Raw genomic sequence first — 13862 nt, 5'->3', positions numbered from 1 at the left:
AAAGCAATAAATAAAGATTAGTATTAGCAGCAATAAAATAACAGGCAAACTTAAATCTTACCAATCAAAAGCAAATTGCATGAATATCAATTACTTGTACTTGGACAAAACAAAAGAACAAAATGCACACATGATCGACATCAATCCATACAGTTGCGGTAGGTTAGTTCAGTACACACAAAGCACATTCAACAAGTAAAACATAATATTTTTACAATTAAATTAATAATGAACATATATGTGTATACATGTACATTGCTTTTGGGGGTTTTCATTTATTTCTGTAAATTGTGAACTGTTGACTTTTCATGATTTTATTCAGATGTATCAATCATTATTTAGAATACAAGGAAAAATTATATTTCAATTCAAAAACACTATAGCAATTGATATCATGTATATTCACAACATAACAGTCCCCCTGTACGCAGGATTTTTGAAGGGGAGGGGGTTCAAGCTGAATGACAAGTTGACAAGCAAAAAAGGGGGTTTTCATAAAAAATTGGAGGTTGTTTCAGACCAAAAAAATGACGAGTAAGAAAAAAGGGTTTCAAAAAATGTTTAGGGGGGGGTTGAACCCCTGTAACCACCTCCCTGCGTACAAAAAGGTTCCAAAACAAATTTAGGGGAGGTTGAACCCCTGTACCCCCCCCCCTGCGCATGCTACTGCATCATAATGTATAATATTTGAGATAAAACAAACTTTATTTTGCAACTTACTCTATGCTAGCAGAACGTATTATGTTAAAAAAATGGATTTCCCACTCATTGAAATCAATACAAAGGCAAAGTCAAAGTATTTCATCAATAAATCAATGTATTGTTGAAAGGGATATTGTCCAGAATTCACAGATATTTACATTACTTACCGGATAATTAAATTGATAATGCATGTATTAGTTTGGCAATTGAGTTGGTGTAATGGGGTTGAGATGATTATGAAAGTCCAAGGTTAGGCAATATGAATGGAGTAGTGTGAGGAGACACATGCAGCTTGTATGCAGTTTGATATTATGGCAGCATTGTGCACTTTTCCATCCAACTTACCGAAGACCATTATATTCTCCTGAAAAGCAGTGTCACTGTCAATGTGTTCCACATCTCCTTCGGGGTCAAGAGTCCTAGATGGTTGGACGGCCTCCATCTCTCTTCCTTCCCTAGAATTTTCATCAAATTCCCTCTGGTAGTCCAATTCTTCTCTTATATTCTGATCCATATGAATTATCCATTCTTCAATTTCATCATTTTCCACTAAACCTAATACCCCTTCATCTCCGTCATCCAAACCTTCACTCTCAAGTCCTTCCTGAATAAATTCCTCATTTCCAATGTCATCCTTATCATTAAATGTCAAGGTTTCATCAGGTAGGATGGTTTGATCTATTATATTGGTATATTCTAAATCTTCATTCTTCTTATCTTGACTCGTCTCTTCATTTTCTCCATCTTGTATATTTAGCCCATCCTCTTCTTCCTCCTCCTCCTCTTCTTCTTCTTCATCCTCCTCCTTATTATCATCATAATCTTTTTCTTCAATTTCTTCCTTATCGAATTCTTCTTCATCCTCATCATCTGAGACCATTATTTCTTCTTGTGTTTCTTCAACCATGGCTTCAGCTACTTTACGGTCCTTCATCTGCTCCCTTCTACTCTCAAATACAACATTGTCCAAATCTGTTTGTTCTTCTTCTTCTTCCATAGCCCTCTCCATTTCCTGATAATAAGCTGCTTCTTCCACACCCATAATATCACCCCTCTCGGGACCTCCTGGGGGATCCTTCTCAGTCAGTTCCTTGATGACTCTCTCCTGCTTCTGAGTATCGAAAATCAGTTGCTGAACTTTGTGGATGACACTCATCCTTTCTTCATCAGGTTCGTTCTTGACAGGACCGTCGTAGTGGCTTTTCTCAACTTCCTCTAAGTCGCCCTTATCCAAGTCCTCTCCATGGGAAGCAACCTTTGCATTTCTTTTTTTGGGTTTGTTCTTTTCTTCCTCGATACGTTTGTCTTCGATGCCCCTAGCCTCTAGGATTTCATCAAGAAAATCCTCCTCCTCTTCTTCATCATATTCCCGATGGAAAAACACCACGCCATCATCTTCTTTCTCCTTGCCATAATTGTCATAAACTTCAATTTCTTCTTGTTCATTCCCTATGTTGCCTGTATCATGAGGAATGTATGTTTCAGATGGTGTATCCTTATCTCTTTTAAATAATTCAGTATTTTCAAGCTTAATATCTATCTTTGGATTGGGTCTAAGTTCCGTAAAATCAACGCTTTCTTTTGATAGATGTACATTAACAATATCTGATTCCTTCAAAGATAAATCTTGATGTTTGTCATTAGCGAAACTTGCTTTTTCAAACTGATATTGAGAATAATCATCACTTTGGGTGGGGAAAATATCTGCTTGTAAGTTAGGTTTTGCATCTGATTTATTTATATCCAGATTATCCTGTTGAGACACAGTTCCTTGAATTGCTTTATTCACATCAAGTCCATTCCCATTTATCTCCTCATGTCCTATGATCAATGATTCACTTTGCACAACCATTCTTAGATTATTTTCTCTATTTTCAATATCTCTTCTTTCATTTTGAAAATTATCCACTGATTTTTCATCAATCAGCACTTTGGCATTTTGTTCAAATTTGATTCCATTTCTTCCACTTCTATGAAAGTTATCATTAGACAAACCATCACCAATTTCATTATTTGGTCCATCACCAACTTTGATATGATTTCTCACTAATTCAGGTTCCTCCTTGCTTTGTTGTTGATCTGCCACAAATTTAAACCTACCTGGTGCATTCATCTCCTGGTCCTGTTCCCGTTCTTGTTCAATGTGGTCCTGGTCCAGATTTCCAGTCTCCCCCTGGTCCTGCTCTTCCCTGCTTTGTTGTTTTTCCTGTTCTGATTCATTGTGGTCCTGATCCTCTACTTGGTCCTGGGCTTCTCTGCTCTGTTCCTGTCCCTGGATCTGTTCCGATTCTAACTGCTCTTGGACCTTTTCTCCCTCACTCTGCTCCTGTCCCTGCTGTGCTGTATCATGGTCCCTATCCGGTACCAATCCATTCTGCTCCTTGGTCTGGTCTGGATTATCATGGCTCAGGTCCTGTTCTCCCCCACTATGCTCCTGTCCCTGCTCCTGGCCACTCAGGTACTGCCCTTCATCTGTTCCATTATCTTCTTTTATTTCAAGATGTTCTGTTTCCTCTGCCGTAGGTTCAGAGGGTGTTTTATCTCCTAACCCATGTGGTATCCCTCTATTGTCAAAGACATCCTTTATGCAAATAGAGGGGAAAAAATCAAAGGATAACAACACAACAATATATATAAGTAACTTATTGAATGATAAAATTTTGTACAATAATTTGTTGATATTTTTTATTTAAATCAACATCCTTCCCTTTAATAGGCAATTAATTATTTCCAAAAATATTTTTTAAACATTCGTTACTCAACCCGCTACTTTATTCATTCATTATTTTCAACCTTAATATCTATCTTTGGATTGGGTATATATGTTTGATAAGTTCATTGCTTTCTATTAATGCTGATTTACATCAACTGTGTGGCTTGAACTTTATTATTATTATAAATATTATCATTATTATCATCATAATCATTATCAATATCATGATTATCTTATCTTTTGAAAGATACAAGTCAAACTCATTTTTAAAGCACCAGGGCATGAAACAGAGACAAAAGAGCATAAAATATAAATTTCAAAATGGTTGAAGATGATTGTGGCATATTTCTAAAGTGTTTTTACAAGGATAAATAATCATATTGATATGATTGACCTTTCATTTCATTTCATTGATTTTATTTCAAATTCTCATTAAAAACATACAATTCAAATAGAAAGAATGCACGGTATACAATTAAGGATACAAAAAATTAAATACATTTACAAGAGAGAATATGAGAATATGGGCGAGCCAGCACAGGACAATTGCCTGAACTAAGGCTTGGCTCCCAAAACCATAATATAATCATATTAATCATAAAAGAGAGAATATACTGTATATATCTAAATATGTGGGTGGGTGATAAGGCAATTTCCTCATATTTTAATCTTTACAGGTATCAATAATGTATTTTTAAACTTGTTTTTGAATGAGGCAAGAGATGGGCATCTTTTTATTTCTTTAGGTATTTTGTTCCATAACGTAACTCCAGCAGATTCTACAGATTTTCTAGAAGATTCATAGTGTAATAAAGGTTAATCTAAATCACTAGCTTGTCTTGTTGAATATGAATGGACATTTTCAGTCAATTTAAAATATTTTGTGAATATGGGAGGAACAAAAGGGATGTTGAAATTGACACCTAAGTAAGACATACATTACATCTACAGGGCAATCAAAATTCAGAAATGTGAAAAACTGCACATGTACATGGCCCGCCAACACTAGCTTTCCAAAGTAATTATTCAATGTCAAGTTTGTTTGACAATTGTTTCGTCTTCTAATGAAAATTCACAAATTTCTGCTGTCTTACAGAATTCCCAAATCTTCTAAATCAATCCAAATTACGCAACAGATTTCGATTTCACAGGATTCGTTTTGATAATGCATATTTGAGGATTGTCATAGAAAAATTGAGTAAATTTGATGGAACAAATAAATTGCTTCTCTTTCCACTCTTTTTAATTCTAATTGACCCCCCCCCCCCCCCCAGTTTCATTTTCATCTGACAATGTGCCGTTCCACAGGTTTATATACAAGTTTAAATGCAAATAAACTGTCTCCAAATCAGAGTTTGACAAGTATGTCAATGCACAGAAATCAGTTTACGTACCACAATGTCAACATGTTGGGCAGGACTTTTGTTGAATACAACTAACTCTTTCACATGATCTTTGTTGAAGAGACCAATATTCCCAGGTTTCATAAGCAGCTATAACAAGAAAAATACAAACAAACATACTATTCAATTGTATTTCATTATATGAAATATAGACTATATAAATATTTGACAATAAAGAAGTTCTTGATTGATTCACAACAGGTTTATAGCAATGGATATTCTATGTGTTAACAGAGGAATCAAACCATTAAAAAAAAAAAATATTTAAAAATATTATAAAGAGGGAAATATATCTCCTATTTCATATTTCATGAATAAAATAAAAAATAAATAGTGAATGTGTGATGTCATCAGTTCCCTCATTTTCATACTGCATGTGTTTAACATATTACTGTTGTAAAATAATTAGTCTTTATTTTCACTTTTCCCTGAAGTCGTAAGAATCATTTAAAAGGTCAAGTCCACCCCAGAAAAATGTTGATTTGAATAAATAGAGAAAAATCAAATGAGAATAACACTGAAAATTTCATCGAAATCGGATGTAAAATAAGAAAGTCATTTTAAAGTTTCGTTTATTTTTCACATAACAGTGATATGCACAATTAAAAAGACATGCAAATTAGACAGTCGATGATGTCCTTCACTCACTATTTCTTTCGTTTTTTTTATTGTTTGAATTCTACAATATTTCATTTTTTTACACATTTTACATTAAGGACCAACTTGACTGAACCATATAGTATTAAAAAAATGCTAATTCCACATGTTCAGGGAGGAATTGTTGTTTCACTTGACAATGAGGAGAAAATTAGAACATTTCATATTTCATACATGTATAAAAAATACAAAAGAAATACTAGTAGTGAGTGATGTTTAGTGAAATTAGGCAAAAAATTTAAATGTCGTAACTTTCTTATTTTACATCCTATTTAGACGATTTGGATTTTTCTCTTTTTATTCACATCAACTTTTTGTTGGGGTGGACTTGTCCTTTAAGTAAATTTTCTAAATTTATTATTCCACTTCAATATAATGTATAATTATTGTAACATTTGGTTTTATGAGCATTTATGCATTCTACAAAATAAACTGTTAATAATGTAGTCTGAAATTAATATGAAAACCTTACCTCTCCTGTCCAAAAGCCAGATTTGTCCGCATCCTTGGCAAATACCTGAATAACTTCAAACTGCTTAAAAGACAAGTAGTGGGGGTCTGGAGCATTATAACTGAACACCGTCTGTACTTTAGATATAGGAGCTGAAAGAAAAATGAAGCAAAATATGATTTTCATTTATTTTCATATATGATAATCATGGTACATGGAAGTCTCCAGGAATATAATGTCATCAATGAATGGCCAGACAATACTGCGAGCAACGTTCTCGCTGCCACGCGTCACGGTTGGCGGGCGCCGCCAACCCTGAAAATTTTCAGGGCAAATCCGCCAACCGTGAACTTCCCCGACAACCGTGGCCGACAACTGTAAAGCAGGCCTAGATCTACACAAAAACTGAATAATATAATAAAAAACAATCTGCTTTTCAGATCCTAAAATAAACTTGTCGATTATTTCGTCCACGATTTCTTCCCGGGATTTCTTTGACTCACTACTACTAGTGCGCTATATACGATACGACCTCGACTCGAGGCCCAATTTCTTTTGTGGGAAGCTCGAAGATGTTTACCTCGCATTTGCGTATCGCATTGCTCACATTATTTACGTCTTTAAAATGGTAGTAAATACGCTCAAAACAAGTGAGAGGAGAGGGGTATCGTGGGTTACTGGCTTGGGCAATGTAATTTAGATTATTACGAATTTCAGTTGATATTGTCACTTATTTTGTCAAAAATAAAGTGTGTCAAAATTACTATCAAAATTCGATCGAAATATAGTTTCATCTCATCCTAGGCCCCAGCCTTTATAGCTACATCTACATGAATTAATTGAATGCATTTCTGATGACACTGCCGTAGAGCGAATTGAGAAAACTATTCAAAGATCACGTTAATAATGACAAAGCCAATGGAATGGATTGATATAATGTCCAACTCATTTACTTACATCAAAATGATTTATTCACATTTAAATTCCGATTTTACTCCATTATTTCCAAAGTCTTGATCTCTACATCGATCTTTTGAAACTGTTGATTAATTTTGCGACGGCGTGTCTACCAAGTTTTGTGCCACTGCACTTGCGCTCGCAACAGTCACATTCATAATACAAATCACACATGGCATCAAAATCCTTGATCCGGGGATCCGATAGTCTTCCAAAATTAGATGGGATCCAAAACTAATTTATTTTGATTTATTTTCATATATTCATTGAATCTGTTATTTTCATAATTAATAATTTTATTAATATTATTCACATTTTTTATCATTACGACTCATTTTTTAATGTGAGTTATACGTAGGCCTACAGTGTATTTTCATTTGTATTGTTCTTTATTACTCTTTGCCTGCCAATTAAATAATGAGCGCACCTGTCACGGGCCTGAGAAATGTTTTTAGTCATCACAGTGAATGCTTTATGAATTTGTTGTACAATTGCTTAACTACGATTTAAAATGAAATATCATTTGAAATTAATTTGTGTAAAGGAGAAAAAGAGAATAATGGGGGGTGGCCGTGGGCAATGTAGATGAAAATGATGGGATGTTTGTGACTTTGTGGGGAGGGGATTGTTCGTAGCGAATGAAATTGATATTTATTTATGGATGTGTCTACTGTGATTGTGGCTGCATAATCTTTATGGCGATTGGAAAATCCACCTTGGGTCGGGAGGGGTACGTGATTCAATAGCTTTTGATAGAAGTACACATTCAACAAAGTGGAATTGGCAATTCATTCACAGATATTCGTTTCAAGTACGAATTATTAAAGTTGATATGTGTGAACGTTTTAGAGGATATCGGATATGTATATCGTTTTTTCACGCCCACAATGAGTTGCTAGTATAATTTGAATATCGTGGGATGAATTTTCTCAAGTTCACTTATGTCTTTATGTTTTATATCGGAATTGTGCTTTTAATATATGAGTTATATCTTGACAACGTCGTAAGCCTAATTATACTGCGAGTGGATGATATTTATGAAATGAGTTGGAATGTGAACGAGACGCCCCAAAGCCGATGGCACGTGATCTAATTAGTATTCACTTTCTGGGTTGAGCCAATCATTGTGCTTGAAAACGGGTTTCCCCGAATTCCCGCCCTTGGAATGTGTCCCATGCACGTGTGTGACCTCTTAACCTGTTGTTTGAGTGCGAATCAGCTGATTTTGTGACCTCAAAAACTCTTCATGGTGTTTACGCTGGATGGGGGCTATAAAATTAAGAAGATCTTTCTCTTTTATTCATTTTTAATAAACTGTTCGTGATTTTCAAACTACACCTATAGTGATATTGTGATGCAATTTATTGAATCACGTACCTCGATCATCCCACTCATGGTGCAAGAAAATATTTTTTTAATTCACCAAAATATACATGTAAAGAAAGATTATTCGGCCGTCATCATCGGTAGAAGTATAGACACGTCTATAAAAATGTATTCGCTTCGAATATTGACTTCTTCACCAATCCCACACACGATCTCAACATCCCCTTGTCATTGTCCACGCCACGACCCCTCCCCTATCGCTCTCTCCCTTCGACCATCCTACAACCCCACCCCTCTTCCTCTCTTTCACACACGCTGTATTTGTAGGCCTACATAATGTATTATGTAAAAATAGAAATCTCATTTCCTGTCAATTAACCTATACTTTCAAAACATTTTAAATCGCAGTTAAGAACAACAAATTCGTAATATTAGAGTATTATGAATGACTAAAAATATTTCTCACGCTCGTGATGAGCACAGCACATTTATTATTTTATAGGTGAGTAACAAACAATACAAATGAACACAGCAATAATTGACAGTGATAAAAGAATCTCGATTGGAAATTATTAGTATAAAAAACATCAACAGAAGTCTTATGAGAGTTATAGTTTCAGTGAGTATCGAATAAACCAAACAAAAAACCATGCAAATTATATAAGTTGGGGACCCCGTCTCATGAATACCGATGCCCATTATTTGGAAGCCTCGAAAGAAAACCCGAGGCTTCCAAATAATACCTCGGTCACATTTGTTCTACGGCGAGTCGAAAACAGCAATTTTATTCATTTTTATTCAAACCAGTAAACCACCTATATTCAGCTGGTACAAAAAATGTTAAAACGGCTGTTTTCGACTCGCCGTACGGCCGCCGTAGAACAAATGTGACCGAGGTATAAAGTCGGAACAATCTTTAGATTTACTAAGGGCGTGACGCAGCGCAAGCTCAAAGGGCTACGCATGCGGTCCGTAGATGCAGTCGGTCATTGACATAAGAAACAACACGCATTCACAAAATTAATCACACTTTCTGAGGATGTAGCAATATCGATCTGAACATTGGAAAGTATGGAGTTAATTTATCGATGTAAATAATCTATAAACTGTAAGTATAAAATGAGATTGACTTCAAATCATTGCCTTTGACGTTTCTAAGTTATCAGTAATTGCCTTTCTGCTTCAATCGCAATTCGCGCAACCCTTACGGCTGTGTGGCCGGAGAAGCATTAAATAGACATAAAATGTGGTGCATTTAGCAGCAATCTAAGCTCGTCGATATTGATATTTTCGATAGCTACCGCGCTTCGCACCGAGGCCGCTGTGCGTCGCTTCGCGCCGCCAAGCGTCAGAGTGAACCTGTACTTTTTTCTTAGGTTCTATGGCAAGAAAAACATGTGGAGTGCCTCTGGCAGTCTCGGCTGCATTACGCGATTCAATATAGCAGCAGTGCTGACTTTGAAAACAACTATAGAATAATTACTAATTAAAAAAAAATTCAATTACAGCGAATCCAAGAACTTTTGATATCGACTAAAGTTAGTGACTAAAATCTTGCGAACGGGTGAGCTGTCACAGGCAGATCTTTTGATCGCTAACTTCAATTAGACTTTGCCAATGTGCCCATAAGTACCGGTTCACTATTTTGTATGCAATTTTAAATGGGAGAGAACGGACGGCGATGTATTTTTATGGTTTTTTTCAGGGTCAAGCTCTTCCTTTTACAACAATGTTATACAGAGTGTGAAGATAAACATCGACAGAATTAGGTGGGTGCATGATTCCCATTTTAAAAAAAATTTAGGTGGTGTTTTGAGGTACACTTGTTCTCTAGGTTAGAGCACCCAAGGGTTCATTACATGCCGCTGCGCACAGAAAAATCAAGCCACAGAAGTCGTGTGTTGTGGACACCAGAAGTAAGATCCTAGCACGCGCGACCCACTAGTTAGAAATCCACTGCCAAACGCGGTTCATGGTGCGAGGTTTATAGTATACTAATACTAACCTCGCAATACGTATGAGTGGGTTAGAGGTTAGCTAGTGGGTTGCCTTCATTAGTACGAATAAAATGTGGGAGTGAATGGTCTCAGCAACTTCTCGATTACACAAGTGTGTTGCACAGCAAAATTCAGCGGCTCTCGTATGCACTGACTTTTAAACGCACAATGCACCATGTCAAACGAAGTTCGCAGGGGGCTGAATTTACACTCGGTAAATATTGTAGTCCCACATGTAGACTTCCATGGTGTTGCCATGAAAATCTACATATGGGACTACAATATTTACCAAGTTTAAAATAAAATCAGAGTAGGACTAGTCAGACCGCAGGTCTCTATGCTAATGAGCAAAAAGGCCAGATTCATCCAAATCATCTCGTGGCTGAATCCTCCTTCTTGCAAAATCTCGTGATTCGTGAGATTTTCTTTCTCTATGAATTTACCTGTTTCAACCTCAAGTTAAATTAAATATTATTGCACCATCAGATAGAGTAAATGTTACTCTTTCATATTGGTCATTTATTTTGTATACAATATTAAGTAAATTTCTGGCCTGAAAATGTGCCTCAAAACTGAATTTTCTTCCTCTGTTTTCTTTTGCAAATCTTTTTATTTTGAGCCTCAATGATATCTATATCACCATAAAGCTGAACTTCTGTACTTTTTCACAATGCCACTCTTGATATGCAGCACCTTTTAATCGGGTCAAGATCACACTTTTCCCACCAAGGTGCAAGACGAGATTTCTGAAATTTTGTACTTGCATAAAATCCAGAGTTCTGATTGGCTGGATAAGGTTCACAGAACAACAGGCGCGGGGTATTTGAGAAGATTACCACATGGGAAGTGTGACCTTCCCATGAACCCAGGCACTGGAACCGTTGGGATTTGCCAGTGTGTGGTCTCTTTGACCAATCAGAGTGCAGTATTCTTGTTTTCAAGCTGCTTTATGTACTTGGCCAATGAAAAGTGTGATCTTGACCCGATTAAACCAATTCTTATTTTGAAACCTAAACCATTTTAAGGCATACATATTCAGTTTTATCATGATCTAAAAATCATTAGGGGTCAAACAAAAATGAAGTGTGAAAATAGCAGCTTTTGTCAGGTGAAAATAATTATTTTGTAGCATATTTTAGATCAAAATTTTAACCTATATGACAAAATCTATGAATAAATTCAAACACATGACCTGAAAGAATGATTCTTCTTCTTTACAATGATACCAAATTAATGAAATTCGATGCACAATTAGAGCAGCAATGACCGAATGAAAAGAGGTGTTTTGGTCCGCATCAAGCTCATTAAATATGCAAAACATCTCAAGTCATGAATATCACTTGGATGAAAGAAGCCACTTTCTTGGGACCTGCCATCTGACTGGACTATGGTATGCCAATGCTGAATTGAGCACACACTTTAAAAAATCATTAAAATATCACTTTTGTGATCAAAATTATTACTTTCCATACAGTTGCAATTCAATTTTCATTAGTAGTTTAAAATAATTTTTGTATTGACCAGAGCGCTCAAAAACTTGAATTTGGGGCATATTTTTTTGTGTATGCCCTCTATTGGTGGAAAGTAATATGGCAAGAAAATTTTCATTTTTCAAGCTCTATTTTTAATAAAGAAAAAATGATTTAAAGAATCAAATTTACTTATTTATTTATTTATTACTAAGTTATGTAATGAAAAGCTGTAGTGGAAACTGACACCGACAGTGTACAAAAGTCAAGCATTTTTCCAAAAGAAAAAGAGAAAATAATCCAAACTTTGTCAACCTTATTTTGCCACACATAGAGATGTAACTGAGAACAAGGTTATATCATAACCTTGTTCATTGAATGAGTGGGAGCGCGGTAGGAGCGCCAGCACGATCGCGCTCTTCAAAAAGGAAGGTCTGAGTATCCAGTAATGGGAGATTTGTCCCCATATTGGAGTGTCTCCCACAGGGGCCGCGGAAGCGGGGGGGCTTCAGCCCCCCCCCCCTTTTTTCCCAAACCGTGTATATAAACGTAAAAATGACCATAGGATTGTGATTTTTTGCATGGTCAGCCCCCCACTTTGAAAACCGTTCCGCAGCCCGTCCCATAGTTATAGGCCACATTGACCGAGCGCCTCGGCCTTAGCTCTGGCTCTAACTTAGTTCTAACGTTAAATCTAACGTTAACGTTACTGAACATCAGTAGGCGCTGGTCAGAAAATTGGGATTGTCCCATTTTACAGCCTAAGAGTAAGAGTAAGACAAGTTACAGCCTTACAGGGGCCCGAATTCTGAAGTCGGGTTTAACTTAAACTCAGGTTTAAAGTTGTGGTCTAAGTATGGGAAGCCAAGAGTATCAAAATTTTTATTAGAATATTAAGTTGTATGTTTCTTATGTTTACTCTGCTCTTTCCTGATTCTTCGATGGTGAAGACAATCATCTATTTATACTTCCTACACAATTATGAATGATTTGAGAGCCGAATGAGTTGAAAGTATGATATCTCTACTGTTAGTGATTATGCAACAATTGGCTGTCCATACTTGAACCACAACTTTAAACCCGAGTTTAAGTTAAACCCGACTTCAGAATACGGGCCCAAGACTGCAACAAAGAACAAGTTACAACTGTCTGTTTTCAAAGATTTCTCCACACAAGAAATCTAGGAAAGTTCATTCACCTGTCAAGTGCGGACACCAATCATGTGCGCTAGAATCTAGTCAATGCAAACATATCAGGTTTCATAACAAGATTAAGACGGCAAGTCCGAAGTCGTGAAAAATAGATTGTGAACCCCAATGGGGATCCGACCCGACGAGAACCTTCGAGGCCAGCGCGACGGCCGCGGGTTGCTGCCTGCTACAGTGGGTCCGGTGCATGTGCATTGCCTCGGCCGGGTCAGCTTGTCTAGCTAAAGTTTAGCACAAAAAACCTAGTTAGTTTCTAAACGATCATTGGTTACATAGTAGGTCTAATGCTTCAAAACTCACCTTTGCACTTTGAATCTGCACAGAGGACCTTTTCTGGCAAATCTGCTCCACCACAAATTATGTTTAAAAGTACGAAAAAGAGGATATGCCGTAATTTACGGCAGAAAGCAGCCATCTTTCCACGTAAGCGAATACCGTATATCTGCGGGCGCGCGCGCCGCGCCGGGGCAATATAGCGCATGGATATTGCTTCTACGTGTGGCATGCATGGGGCATCGCACGAGCGCGAGCTATATAGCGCTAATAACACGTTAGCTTAATTTTTAAAAGGGAATTTCACCCTGACAAAAAAAAATATTGTAAAAATAGCCGGGGGGGGGGTCACTGTCACTGCCATTAGATATTGCCATGCCGCCAGCACTCACGAGAAAAAAAAATCGGAAAAATTTGTTCTTTTAACGCGTAGGCGCGGAATGCCAACAGAGTGTCAAAAACGAAAAAAAAAAATCACGATCGATGGCCTAAAACGAGCGATGTTATCCTTGTTAAATCTGGGCGAAAGAGAATAGTTTCCCCATAATTAATATGAAATTTCGTTTTCTAAAAAAGAAAGAAAAAAATCTTTAATTGATATTGAATGAAACCATTCCTTTAGATATTATTAGAAACAGAGGAATGGAGAATGAAAAATTCGAGGCTATTTTTTTTTTTTTAATATCGCTTCCGTCAACAAAACAAA

At 36.5% G+C, this 13862-nt stretch overlaps 1 protein-coding gene across 2 annotated transcripts; it reads right to left on the bottom strand.

Moving 5' to 3' along the window:
- Window positions 1-24: 24 nt before the first annotated feature.
- Window positions 25-13340, bottom strand: LOC129264573 (trichohyalin-like). 2 transcript variants are annotated; one of them, XM_064102474.1, is made up of 5 exons: window positions 13184-13339; window positions 5948-6078; window positions 4810-4908; window positions 2803-3283; window positions 25-2160 (listed from the first exon to the last, which is right to left on the bottom strand). In XM_064102474.1, the coding sequence occupies exons 1-5, from the start codon at window positions 13296-13298 to the stop codon at window positions 953-955; spliced, it is 2034 nt and encodes a 677-aa protein (XP_063958544.1). In that variant the 5' UTR covers window positions 13299-13339; the 3' UTR covers window positions 25-952. The 2 variants fall into 2 exon arrangements, with proteins under 2 accessions (XP_063958544.1, XP_063958543.1); XM_064102473.1 differs by having other exon boundaries at window positions 25-3283; window positions 13184-13340.
- Window positions 13341-13862: the final 522 nt, after the last annotated feature.

This window comes from Lytechinus pictus, chromosome 7 (assembly GCF_037042905.1).
Source record: "Lytechinus pictus isolate F3 Inbred chromosome 7, Lp3.0, whole genome shotgun sequence".
NCBI classification, from domain to species: Eukaryota; Metazoa; Echinodermata; class Echinoidea; order Temnopleuroida; family Toxopneustidae; genus Lytechinus; species Lytechinus pictus.
The sequence above is the reverse complement of the archived record's forward strand: the minus strand, read 5'-3'. Positions and strand labels throughout refer to the sequence as shown.

Coding starts and splice junctions, on each gene's coding strand:
- LOC129264573 (XM_064102473.1), bottom strand. CDS start 13,298: ATGGCTGCTTTCTGCCGTAAATTACGGCATATCCTCTTTTTCGTACTT. Junction 6,079..13,183: donor TGCAGATTCAAAGTGCAAAG/GTGAGTTTTGAA, acceptor TTTTTCTTTCAG/CTCCTATATCTAAAGTACAG. Junction 3,284..4,809: donor CCCAACATGTTGACATTGTG/GTACGTAAACTG, acceptor ATTTGCATAAAG/GATGTCTTTGACAATAGAGG.